Consider the following 14,290-nt stretch of genomic DNA (forward strand, 5'->3'; position numbering starts at 1 on the left):
TTAACCTAGAGTGCACTATTATGCATGGTGTATGAGAGTTTATGTTGTTTGTCCTTTTTCTTTTTTCAATAAAGTTGTAACTTTTTAACAGTGTTTATGAGGTTTTTATGATAGTTCCTTCTATATTACCTCAAGTATATTGGTTTTTCCATGTTGTTCCCCATTGCTCCATATTGGCCCCTGGAGTCCTTACCGGTGCCCGTTGTATTTTCGGCACCTCTGCAGCCTGTCATCAGCAGCAGTGTGATAACCTCATCACACCTCTGCATGTCAGAGCTGGGACAAAATGGGCGATTTTGATTTACATATTGAATGAAAAACTGTCTTTATTCCTTTTTTTGTGCAGAACGGGCATGATTTATCATTTTATTTGCAACAGTCTTTTTGGTGTGAATACTCTGGAAAAAATTAGTGACTTTGTGATTTGTGTCAAATTCAGCAAATAATTTGCACCTTTTGTTCAAGTTGTCTTTCGTGGTTTAGTTACATGGGCCCGTTCCTGAGTTGATTGTGGGGACTGACCTGTGCTGTTTGTGTGTTTTCCACAAGGTGCCAAGTGAACAAAGTAAATAGTGAATATAATCTGGAGATGTGCAGTTAAATTATCAGCGGCTTTGATTCGTTGTTGCTAATTATTTTTATTTCTAGGTGCTGAAACATTCATTTGATGCTCATTTTGAAAATCCAGTCGTAAAGCCACTTCTACAGTGTGCATGGCACGAGTATTTATGCACGAAGAGAAAGGTATAGTCCGGGGTGCAACTATAGTGGGCGGAAGGGTTGACGTTGCACCTGAGACCTAAGCCTACGGGGACCAAAAAAGTTCTTTGGGCCCATATGAAAAGACTGTCACTACTAATAGAGATCAGAGTGAAACCAGGACATATAGATATGTCATTGTGAACGTGCGTGGCACAGGAACTGTGCCAGCGCAATCGTTACCTGGAGCTTGACTTACATGATAGCCGAGCTCCAGCTGTTATAACCAGGAGCAGTGCCTGCACCACTCTCGGCTATTTAACCCCCTAAATGCACGTTCAATATCGATTAGAACATTTAGGAGGCTGGGAGAAGGAGGGGACTCCCTTTCCCTTCCGATCAGCGCCCCCGCAGCGTCTTCACTAAGATCCAATTGTCGTCATGGCAAGCAGAGGTCGACCTCTTGATCTGTCTGCTACGGTGCTACGGTGGCGTGTTAAACCTTGCCAGGAGCATGATCCAAGAGGCTTCTGTCAGTGTAATACTGACATGCATAATGCATTGCAACACATTATACCAGCAATCAGAATTGAGGGACTAAGTAAAAAAAATACTTCTTCCCTCCTGAGCTTTGCCCTGTGCCTCAAAAGTAGATTTTGACCACATATGGGGTATTGGCGTAGTCAGGAGAAATTGCGCAACAAATTTTACTGTCAATTTTTTTCTGTTACCCTTGTAAGGCCGGCATCACACTGGCGTATTGCATCTGATCCGAGAGCATCGGATGCGATATGCTAATGACACTAGGCTCCTGCTCGCAGCAGAGCAGGAGCCGAGTGTCATGCGTCTGTGCTCCGAATCTCTCGCACAGGGAGGATCGGAGCACAGCTGCGGAGGAGGCGGAGAAATGAATTTCACCATCTCCTCCATCGCTGGGGTCCGCTTATAACACACATCGCTCGGATGATATCCGAGTGATGTGCGCTGTCTCACTCGCACCCATAGGCTTATATGGGTGCGAGTGAGCCGAGAGTTTTCCTCGGTCCGAGACAATCGCAGCATGCTGCGATTGTCTCGGACCGAGGAAAACGTCCGACAAAAAGTCGGCTGATGGGAGCTGCCCCATAGCTGAACATTGGTCCGAGTGCAATGCGATTTTTTATCGCATTGCACTCGGCCGTTTAAAACGCCAGTGTGACGCCGGCCTGAAAAGGAAAAATATGAGGCTGAAGCAACATTTTTGCGAGAAAAAATTATTTTTTTCATTTTCACGGCTCAACGTTATAAAATTCTGTGAGGCACCTGTGGGTTCAAGGTGCTCTCCACATCTCTAAATAAATTCCTTGAGGGGTGTAGTTTCCAAAATGGGATCACTTGTGGGGGGGGTTTCCACTGTCCATTTTCTTCTGTTACCCTTGTGAAAATAAAAAAAATTGGAGCTAAAGGAAGATTTTTGTGGGAAAAAGTAAGATTTTAATTTTTTGTTCCACATTGCTTTAATTCATATGAAGCATCTGAAGGGTTAATAAACTTCTTGAATATGATTTTAATTACTTTGAGGGGTGTAGTTTTTAAAGTAGTTTCACTTTTGGGTAGTTTAAAAAATGATACTCATATAAAGTAGACATGTGTTTAAAGGGAACGTCAGCAGTTTTGGCCGATATAAGATAAAACCATCACCTTTCAGGGCTTATATACAGAATTCTATAATGCTGTATATAAGCCCCTAACCCGACCTGAAAGAACTGAAACATAAGTTTTATTATATTCACCTGCGGTGCGGTCCAGTCGGATGGGTGTCGCTGGTCTTGGTCCGGTGCCTCCAATCTTCTTATGATCGCCGCCCTAATGCTTGCTTCTTGTGGATGACCTGACCTGCATCATCCACACAGGCTTAATGGCATCACGCTCCTGCGCAGGCGTACTTATCTGCCTTGTTGAGGGTAGAGCAGTGTACTGCAGTGCGCAGGTGCCGGGGCTCTTTGACCTTTTCCACCACCTGTGCACTGTAGTACTTTGCCCCCAACAGGGCAGAGAAATGTCTGAACAGGAGCACGATGCCATGAAGCCTGTGTGGATGATGCAGGGCCAGGTCATCCACAAGTAGCAAGCAGGAGGACAGTGATCGTAAGAAAATGGGAGGCGCCGGACCAAGACGAGTGACACCCATTGGACCGGACAGCCACGCAGGTGAATATATTAAAACTTATTTTTCAGTTCTTCCAGGTTGGGTTGGGGGCATATATACAGCATTATAGAATGCTCTATATAAGGCCGGCGTCACACTGGCGAGTTTTACTGACGTATGAGCGCAGAAAATACACCCGTAAAATACGCATAACACACGGCCCAATGATTCTCTATGGCCCAGCTCCTATCAGCCGTATTTTACGGATCCGTATTATACGGTCTTCTACGGCCGTACAAAATCGCAGCATGCTGCTTTTGTCACCGTATTGCGCAAAAAAAAATCGCCAATGAAAGTCTATGGGGGCGAGAAAAATACGGATTACACACGGACCAGCAGTGTGACTTGCGAGAAATACGCAGCGGTGTTATAGAGAAAATACGGTAATTGAATTGCCGGCTTTTCATTTCTCCTTCACAAACCCGACATGATATGAGACATGGTTTACATACAGTAAACCATCTCATATCCCTTTTTTTTTGCATATTCCACACTACTAATGTTAGTAGTGTGTAAGTGGAAAATTTGGGCGCTCTTTTAAAGCTAAGGTAAAAGGTTAAATCACGGAAAAAATTGGCGTGGGCTCCCGCGCAATTTTCTCAGCCAGAGTGGTAAAGCCAGTGACTGAGGGTAGATATTAATAGCCTAGAGAGGGTCCATGGTTATTGGCCCCCCCTGGCTACTGTGATGCAGTGACCCCTGTGGCAGCTAGGGGGCGCTGTGTGTGTTCTTTGGGATATGCATGGAGGCATATTTGTTGTTATAATGGTGGTGAAACAGTGTCTGGCAGTGTTGTGAATGGCCGATATGTGTCGCAGAGGGAGTCTGCGTAGTAAGTCTGATGTAATGTGGTTGTTCTGGGACCTGTAGTCCCTCGAGTTTGTGTAGTGTGTGTGTATAGTTAGTATGGGAGACTTACTAGGCTAGTTGTGTGAGATGGGCGGGACAAACTAGCCACACATCCACACTCCCATCCAGGGGAGTGGTTAAGGGTATATAATGTGACCAGGGTGTGGGTCATATGTCTCTCTATGGTTCCAGTGTTTGGACCTGAGTGGTGAAGGTCCTGGAAGTATGTGTTAGATTTCCTGGGAGTAGGAATCCTGAAGAGCACATACCAGTGTGTTGGATTTCCTGGGAGTAGGAATCCTGAAGAGCACCTGGTGGGACTTTGCTATTAGTGACCTGGGTATTGGACGGTCCCAGCTGGGGATGAACGTCCTGAATAGTACCCGGACTGGCCACCTGTGTGATCCTGTGTAACCTGGGTGTTGGGAGGTCCTGGGAGAAGGACCGGATCCCTGAATAGCACGAGGTGAGGACCGGGATCTGCAGAGCCAGTGACAGCTACTGTGTGGGGAAGCTACAGTCCTTCGGTGGGTCTGGACTGACTAACGTATGCCAGCCAGGCAAGTTGGGGATCCCTGTGAGGCAGCTTACCCGGAGGAGTGGACTGACAAGGAGTCAGCAGGTGGAGCAGGAGCTCCCGTCAGGTACTATACAGACTGTTAGTGCTTGTGAAGTTCTATGAACTGTGTGGTCTCCCACGGTGACTGAACGGAGTGAGGTTCGGCGTGATTAGAGACTGCGACCCAGTGTCATATGTGCTGTATGTGACTTGGGACGTTGGTGAACTGTACGGCGTACGGACACCCATGGTAACTGGGCGAAGTGAGAGGTCCAGCATGTTTAGTGTCCGTGAGTTAAAGCCGTAAATGAAGTGTAAGTTAAAGCTGCAAGTTTATATCACCAGTTGGTGCCTGTTGTGTTTCATGAGATGTACATAATGAACTGTGCATAACCCGGTTTATGAGGCTTAATAAACCGTATGGACTGCTTTGTTTAAAAAAAAAAAACCGTGCCCGTGTGCTTGAATCCCGTGCCAAGCGAGTGTCCCCCAATACACTCAGTAAGAGCAATCTTTCACTACAAACATCTGCCCCCAGCCACCCCAGAAAAGGCACATCTGGAAGATGCGCCTATTCTGGCACTTGGCCACTCTCTTCCCACTCCCTTGTACCGGTGGGATATGGGGTAATGAAGGGTTAATGTCACCTTGCTATTGTAAGGTGATATTAAGCCAGATTAATAATGGAGAGGCGTCAATTATGACACCTATCCATTATTAATCCAATAGTACGAAATGGTTAATAAAACACACACGCATTATTTAAAAGTATTTTAATGAAATAAAGACACAGGTTGTTGGAATATTTTATTATACTGGTAATCCACCTGATGACCCTCGTTCTGTAACAAAGGAAAAATAAAAAAACAACAATATCTCATACCTTCCGACGCTCAGGACAATTCCCACGACGTAAATCCATCTGAAGGGGTCAAATCATTTTACAGCCAGGAGCTGTGCTAAAGAAGTGCTCGTGCCTGTAAAACCCCCGGGGAATGAATGGAAAGCGGGGTGACCTGTAGTTACCTTGAGTTGCGGTGATGCGCCCTCTGCTGGATGTCCTCATATGAACTCGAGCGTGGGAACTTTTACCAGGCTCCAGTTCATGAGGACATACAGCAGGGGGCGCATCACCGCAACTCAAGGTAACTACAGGTCATTCCCCTGCAATCCATTCATTCCCGGGGGTTTTACAGGCACGACCACTGCTTTAGCACAGCTCCTGGCTGTAAAATGATTTAACCCCTTCAGATGGATTTACTTCGTGGGACTTGACCTGAGCGTCGGAAGGTATGAGATATTGTTGTTTTTTTTATTTTTCCTTTGTTACAGAACGAGTGTCATCAGGTGGATTACCAGTATAATAAAATATTACAACAACCTGTGTCTTTATTTCATTAAAATACTTGTAAAAAATGTGTGTGTGTGTGTGTGTGTGTGTGTGTGTGTGTTTTATTAACCATTTCGTATTATTGGATTAATAATGGATAGGTGTCATAATTGACACCTCTCCATTATTAATCGGGCTTAATGTCACCTAACAATAGCAAGGTGACATTAACCCTTCATTACCCCATATCCCACCGCTACACTGGAGTGGGAAGAGAGTGGCCAAGTGCCAGAATAGGCAGATCTTCCAGATGTGCCTTTTCTGGGGTGGCTGGGGGCAGATGTTTGTAGCCAGGGGGGCCAATAACCATGGACCCTCCTAGGCTATTAATATCTGCCCTCAGTCACTGGCTTTACCACTCTAGCGGAGAAAATTGCGCGGGAGCCCACGCCAATTTTTTCCGCCATTTAACCCTTTATTTTACAAGCTACAGCGCCCTAATTTTGCACATACACACTACTAACATTAGTAGTGTGGAATATGCAAAGAAAAAGGGATATGAGATGGTTTACTGTATGTAAACCATGTCTCATATCCTGTCGGGTTTGGGAAGGAGAAATGAAAAGCCGGCAATTGAATTACCGGCTTTTCACATATCTCGCGCTGAATTAAATATAAGTACAGTATATATATATATATATATATATATATATATATATATATATATATATATATATATATATATGTATATATATATATGTGTGTGTGTGTGTTTTAACGAACATTTGAGCACATAAATCCATTAGATGTCGGCTTTGCAAGCCTGCGAGAAAATATCGCAGTACGGATGCCATACGGATTACATACGGAGGAGAACATGCGCAAAATACGCTGACACACCCTGCCTACGGATGACATACGGATCACTATTTTGGGAACATTTCTGCGTATTACGGCCGTAAAATACGGACCGTATTTTCATACGCTGAGTGTGACGCCGGCCTAAGCCTTGAAAGGTGATGGCCGTATCTTATATCTGCCAAAACTGCTGACCGGTTCTCTTTAAATGTTATTTATGAACTATTCTGTGCAATATAAATATCTGATTTAAGGGCATAAAAATTAAGTTTGAAAATTGCAAATTTTTAAATTTTTTTGCAAAATTGCGATATTTTCACAAATAAACGGAAGAATATCGACCTAAACTTACCACTAACATACAGTACAATGTCTGACGGAAAAACAATTTCAGAATCACTGGGTTTTGTTGAAGCGTTCCAGAGTTATTACCACAGAGTGAAACTGATCAGAATTGTCAAAATTGGACTGGTCAGGAAGGTGAAAACAGGCTCAGCAGTGAAAAGGATAAACACCTTTTGATAGTTTGAGCCCAGTTCGAAATTTTGCTTTGGAGCCACAAGCTTCAAGTTAAACCACTGGTTGCAATTCCTTCCTGCCTCTCTCTACAGTACAGTTTGTTAAAAAAAAAAAAAATTATTAGAATGTAAATGTAATTAGAATTATTTTATTCTGTTATTGCATTAATGCATTAGAACCATTATATTTTCCTATGCAACACAGGAAATTAAAGGCGAAGTTTGGGGATTTTCATCTGATGTCATGTGCTTTGTTAATGGACAGTTCATAGGAGATGAAAAAGCCCTCAAAATGTGGGCTAATGACACATGGGGTTACAAGGACTACAGACCCTTGGCACTGTACAAGGCTCTGGCCGAGGACTTTTACACCAAGTACATGAGAAATACTAAGGTTAGTAGATTTATATCAATATTCACCAGTTTAATGTACAGATGTACAATATAATAAATGCATATTCCAGACTTGCATGACTGCTGGTGCTTAACCCCTTCATGACATTGGGATTTTCCGTTTTTCCGTGTTCGTTTTTGACTCCCCTCCTTCCCAGAGCCATAACTTTTTTATTTTTCTGTCAATTTGGCCATGTGAGGGCTTATTTTTTGCGGGACGAGTTGTACTTTTGAACGACATCATTGGTTTTACCATGACGTGTACTAGAAAATGGGGAAAAAAAATTCCAAGTGCGGTGAAATTGCAAACAAAAAGTGCAATCCCATGCGTGTTTTTTGTTTGGCTTTTTTGCTAGGTTCACTAAATGTATAAAACTAACCTGCCATTATGATTCTCCAGGTCAGTACGAGTTCATAGACACCAAACATGTCTAGGTTCTTTTCTACCTAAGTGGTGAAATAAAATAAAATTGCGCCATTTTCTGATACCCGTAGAGTCTCTATTTTTAGTGATCTGGGGTCGGTTGAGGGCTTATTTTTTGCGTGCCGAGCTGGCGTTTTTAGTGATACCATTTTGGTGCAGATACGTTCTTTCGATCGCCCGTTATTGAATTTTAATGCAATGTCGCAGCAACCCAAAAAAATGTAATTTTGTCGTTTCAAATTTTTTTTTCTTGCTACGCCGTTTAGCGATCAGGTTAATCCTTTTTTTTTTTATTGATCGGGCTATTCTGAACGCGGTGATACCAAATATGTGTATATTTGATTTTATTTTCATTGTTTTATTTTGAATGGGGCGAAAGGGGGGTGATTTAAACGTTTATATTTTTTTTATCTATTTAATATTTTCTTAAACTTTTTTTTTTTTTTTTTTCTTTTGCCATGCTTCAATAGTCTCCATGGGAGGCTAGAAGCTGGCACAACTGGATTGGCTCAGCTACATAGCAGCGATCATCAGATCACTCCTATATAGCTTAATCATACCTCCCAACTTTTGAAGATGGGAAAGAAGGCTAAAGTTTTAGGCCACGCCTCTGACCACACCCATTCATAATTAGTCACACCCATATCCATGTCCCAACCACACCCATTTAGCACTGCTGATCACTGTTTCATATACAATAACAGTGCTCCATACTGTATAATGGCCACACATGATGCTCCATACTGTATGATGACCACACATGATGCTCCATACTGTATAATGACCACACATGATGCTCCATACTGTATAATGACCCCACATGATGCTCCATACTGTATAATGGCCCCACATGATGCTCCATTCTGTATAATGACCACACATGATGCTCCATACTGTATAATGACTGCACATGATCCATACTGTATAATGACTGCACATGATGCTCCATACTGTATATTGGCTGCACATGATGCTCCATACTGTATAATGACTGCACATGCTCCATACTGTATAATGACTGCACATGATGCTCCATACTGTATAATGACTGCACATGATGCTCCATACTGTATAATGACTGCACATGATGCTCCATACTGTATATTGGCTGCACATGATGCTCCATACTGTATAATGACTGCACATGATGCTCCATACTGTATAATGACTGCACATGATGCTCCATACTGTATAATGACTGCACATGATGCTCCATACTGTATAATGACTGCACATGATGCTCCATACTGTATATTGGCTGCACATGATGCTCAATACTGTACAATGACCGCACATGGTGCTCCATACTGTATAATGACCACACATGATGCTCCATACTGTATAATGGCCCCACATGATGCTCCATACTGTATAATGGCCCCACATGATGCTCCATTCTGTATAATGACCACACATGATGCTCCATACTGTATAATGACCGCACATGGTGCTCCATACTGTGTAATGGCCACACATGATGCTCCATACTGTATAATGACCGCACATGATGCTCCATACTGTATATTGGCCGCACATGATACTTCGTACCATATAATGGCCACACATAGCTACTCCTACACACGTGGCTGCGCTCCATACACTTTGCACACACGGCTCTGCTCCGTACACATGCGCTCCGCTCCATACACCTAGTATACACGCGGCTCTGCTCCGTACACCTCGTACACATTTAGCTCTGCTCCATACACCTCATACACACACAGCTCCGCTCCATACACCTCATACACACGGCTCTGCTCCATACACCTTGCGCACACACTGCTCTGCTCCATACACCTCGCACACGCACGGCTCTGCTACATCCACACTGTACACCTCCTGACCCCACACAAGGCATTACTTACCTCATCCTGCAGCACCATGTGGCAAGTTGGCAACCAGCACAGCCAAGTCCTGCAATCCACGGAGGTCCCGATCATGTGACCCCTGACTCCTCCCCTCCTGTGACCTCATCACAGGTCCTGTGCGCAGAAAGCAGGCAGCCATACGGAAGGGTAAGGGCCCGGGGCATGGCTTAACACAAGGGGGCGTGTCGGCTGCTTCTGCTGTCTGCGGGAAGCAGTGTCCCGTGCTGGACAGCGGGGCAAAGGCTCAAAACCAGGACAGTCCCGCACAATGAGGGACGGTTGGGAGCTATGGCTTAATTACAGGCATGCTATGAGCGCCGACCACAGGGTGGCGCTCACAGCAAACCGGCATCAGTAACCATAGAGGTTACATGTAACTTTTTTTGTGGCGGCGGTCCACCAAAGCACAACGCAACCGTCGCACGACGGTTGCGATGTGTGGCAATACGTCGCAATGCGTCGGTAATGTTAGTCTAACGCAAAAAACGCATCCTGCAGACAACTTTGCAGGATGCGTTTTTTCTCCTGAATGACGTATTGCAAACTACGCTAGTGTGAAAGTAGCCTAACCCACAATGTCATGTGTACTGAGGAAATCAACCAGCCCTTTTTTTAAAACCTGTTATAGTGTCTGCCATTACTACCTCTTGTGGTAAGGGTATTCCACAGTCTGACTTCTATAACTGTAAAGAAGCCTTTCCTGTTTAGCTGCTGGAATCACCTTTCTTCCACCTGTAATGAGTGCCCCCTAGTCCTCAGTACAGTCTGTGGAAGTCATGTACCAGTCCGCTGTACTGACCACATATATTTATACACTAGATGGAGGCCCGATGCTATCGCATCAGGAGGGTGGTAATCTCACGATGGGGGCAGGCATGCGGCGCTGTTGTTGCCTAATGGCATCCTGTGATAATGTAATGACTTTTGCATCAGGGGACTCGTGTGCTTGACGCCTACGCTTATATGCATTGTTTTTGTCCCAACGATGCTGTTGCTCTTGTCTCATTTGCCTTTTGTTGTCTTCGACGTTGTGCCTTTGCAGCTTTTCTTTCATTGTCATTGGTGTACTTTTTAGGAGGAGCCATGTTGGTGTTGATATTTACTTTTTAAAGGGTTTTCCCATGAACAAAAGTTCATTTTAAAAATTGTCTGTCTGACCGTGTACCGAACATACCACAGCTCCTGGGCAGGGGAGGAAGCAAAAGACAATACTGACATTACAGCAGGAGATCGCAGAAGATACATTTTGTGAAGCAAAATATTTTTTAAAAACGGTCAGTGAAATTTTACCTCACAAAATGAATCAACTGTGATCCCCTGCTGTAATGTCAGTGTTGTCTTTTGCTTCCTTCCCTGCCCAGGAGATGTGGTATGCTCCGTACATGGTCGGACTCAGTCAATTTTTAAAATGAACTTTCGTTCATGGGAAAACCCCTTTAATGTGACCAGCTTCCTCTGCCTGTAGACACGTCGCGCATCTGCCGCCGGGATCAGCCGAATGATTCACTGCACCTGCGCGTAATCCGCGCAGGCGCAGTAAATCAGACCACCATCTTTGTGCAGACAGATAGCGGTGGTCACATTAAAACTGCGCATGCGCTCCTCCTGTACAAAGATGGCGGCAGTCAATGAATCATTTGGCTGATCCCGGCAGCGGTGTGTTCGCGACGGTGTTCCGTTGGTGGTACCGAGCAATACGCTGTGTGAGTGTGGTGCATACGGCGTATAGAGTGTGTGTGGTGTAACGGTGTTCCGTTAGTGGTACTGCCAATAGGTTGGTACCAGCAGCAGTTTCCATATTGAGACACTCATCACTTGGGTGTCCCAATATGGCGGTCGGTGAACTTCCTCCTCTTGGAATTCTGGGATACGGTGACATCTGGACAGAACAAGAAATGAAAACATTACAAGGCAATTACCGTATATACTCGAGTATAAGCCGATAATTTTAGCCCATTTTTTTTAGGATGAAATTGCACCTCTCGACTTATACTCGAGTCATGCCCAGGGGTCGGCAGGGGAGGGGGAACACCAGCTGTGTAATAATACTCACCTGCTCCTGGCGCGGTCCCTGGTTCCCCCGGCGCCGGCCAGGGCTGGATTTTAGAGGTGGGTGGCCCGGGGCCCATTTTGGAGGGAGGCCCATTTTTCAAGGTGTGGCAATATGTAATGCAAAAGCACAAAATGAAATGAACGCAAGTTTATTTACAAAAAACATTTTCAGGTAAAATCATTCATTTTTTTTACAATTCAGGCACTTTCCTTGATTTTCGTGCTGCAAAATCACTAATGATGTCACTAAAGTCCAATTCACGCAGTAGATCTGACTCGATGCTCATGATAGCCAAATTTACAAGTCGTTCCTGCTTCATGGATGTCCTTAATCGGTTTTCAACTAATTTGAATTTTGAGAAGGAACACTTACAACTGCAGCTTGTTACCATCAAATTATTATTCGGGTCCTTTAGCTTAATACTTTGTTGTGCCACCTTTTGCTGCGATTACAGCTGCAAGTCGCTTGGGGTCTGTTTCTATCAGTTTTGTACATCGAGAGACTGAAATTCTTGCCCATTCTTCCTTGGCAAACAGCTCGAGCTCAGTGAGGTTTGATGGAGATCGTTTGTGAACAGCAGTTTTCAGCTCTTTCCACAGATTCTCGATTGGATTGAGGTCTGGACTTTGACTTGGCCATTCTAACACCTGGATACGTTTATTTTTGAACCATTCCATTGTAGATTTTGCTTTATGTTTGGGATCATTGTCTTGTTGGAAGACAAATCTCCGTCCCAGTCTCAGGTCTTATGCAGACTCCAACAGGTTTTCTTCAAGAATTATCCTGTATTTGGCTCCATCCATCTTCCCATCAATTTTAACCATCTTCCCTGTCCCTGCTGAAGAAAAGCAGGCCCAAACCATGATGTTGCCACCACCATGTTTGACAGTGGGGATGGTGTGTTCAGAATGATGAGCTGTGTTGCCTTTACGCCAAACATATCGTTTGGCATTGTTGCCAAAAAGTTCGATTTTGGTTTCATCTGACCAGAGCACCTTCTTCCACATGTTTGGTGTGTCTCCCAGGTGGCTTGTTGCAAACTTTAAATGACACTTTTTATGGATATCTTTGAGAAATGGCTTTCTTCTTGCCACTCTTCTATAAAGGCCAGATTTGTGCACTGTACAACTGATTGTTGTTCTATGGACAGACTGTCCCACCTCAGCTGTAGATCTCTGCAGTTCATCCAGAGTGCTCATGGGCCTCTTGGCTGCATCTCTGATCAGTCTTCTCCTTGTTTGAGATGAAAGTTTAGAGGGACGGTTGGGTCTTGGTAGATTTGCAGTGGTAGGATACTCCTTCCATTTCAATATGATCACTTGCACAGTGCTCCTTGGGATGTTTAAAGTTTTGGAAATCATTTTGTATCCAAATCTGTTTTTAAACTTCTCCACAACAGTATCACGGACCTGCCTGTTGTGTTCCTTGGTCTTCATGATACTCTCTGTGCTTCATACAGAACCTTGAGATTATCACAGAGCAGGTGCATTTATATGGAGACTTGATGACACACAGGTGGATTATATTTATCATCATTAGGCATTTAGGACAACATTGGATCATTCAGAGATCCCCAATGAACTTCTGGAGTGAGTTTGCTGCACTGAAGGTAAAGGGGCCGAATAATATTGCACACCCCACTTTTCAGTTTTTGAATTTCCACAAAAATGTAAAATAACCAATAAATTTCGTTCAACTTCACAATTGTGTTCCACTTGTTTATTCTTCACCAAAAATTTACATTTGGTATCTTTATGTTTGAAGCATGATATGTGAGAAAAGGTTTAAAAGTTCCAGGGGGCCGAATACTTTTGCAAGGCACTGTACATACAGTATGCACAGACACACTGTAATGCAGGATATAGTGTGGACCTGTATATACAGTATGGTACTGTGTAGGACAGGAGCTGCAAGAAAGATACACAGACAGACAGAGATCATACTCACCCACCGCAACACTGAAGACTGAACCACTTCACCTCTGGATCTTGAATGACTGAAGATCCAGAGTGAAGCCCTGCCGTGCTCCGCAGTGGAGAAACCTCTTCTCATGCCGACATCGTGGCTCCGCCTCTTTCCTCGAAGGTAGCTGAACAAACTCTCATCTGATATAATCCGAGGGAGCGATCATATAGCTGAATAGGTAGCACATAGAAGCTTGTTGGGATCGAAGAAGGCTGCCGCATGCCATAAGCTAAGCATTAGGTACAGGGAGGGGACTAAAGAAGTCTGGCTAGGCTAGCCAGGTCAGTGGATGCTGACGCAGGTCAGGTGCCATGATTCTGCCGCTCTGCACCAGCCACTGAGATGTAGGACCGTAGCCAGGTCCCTATAATTTCAATAGTTTCTCTTGTTAAATGTTTATTATCATTAGAAACGGTTCACAGCAAAGAGACATGTCTCTTACATGTTTTGAGATATTTATCCCTATATTGGCGGGAGGCCCCCGCTTGGTGGGTCCCCCCCCCCCTTAATCCGGGCCTGGTGCCGACAGCTTCTTCCTGTAGTGAGCGGTCACATGGTACCGCTCATTACAGTAATGAATATGGAC

At 44.3% G+C, this 14,290-nt stretch overlaps 1 protein-coding gene across 2 annotated transcripts in view; it reads left to right on the forward strand.

Moving 5' to 3' along the window:
* The window catches only part of PPIL6 (peptidylprolyl isomerase like 6), a 94,840-nt gene that overhangs the window by 29,165 nt on the left and 51,385 nt on the right, over positions 1 to 14,290 (forward strand). For both annotated transcript variants that reach the window (XM_077289572.1, XM_077289571.1), the window contains exons 2-3: positions 649 to 744; positions 7,207 to 7,395. In XM_077289572.1, the coding sequence (XP_077145687.1) occupies positions 649 to 744; positions 7,207 to 7,395 (285 nt within the window). The remainder of the gene's footprint in view (positions 1 to 648; positions 745 to 7,206; positions 7,396 to 14,290) is intronic.

The sequence above is a fragment of the Ranitomeya variabilis genome, chromosome 2 (assembly GCF_051348905.1).
Source record: "Ranitomeya variabilis isolate aRanVar5 chromosome 2, aRanVar5.hap1, whole genome shotgun sequence".
NCBI lineage: Eukaryota > Metazoa > Chordata > Amphibia > Anura > Dendrobatidae > Ranitomeya > Ranitomeya variabilis.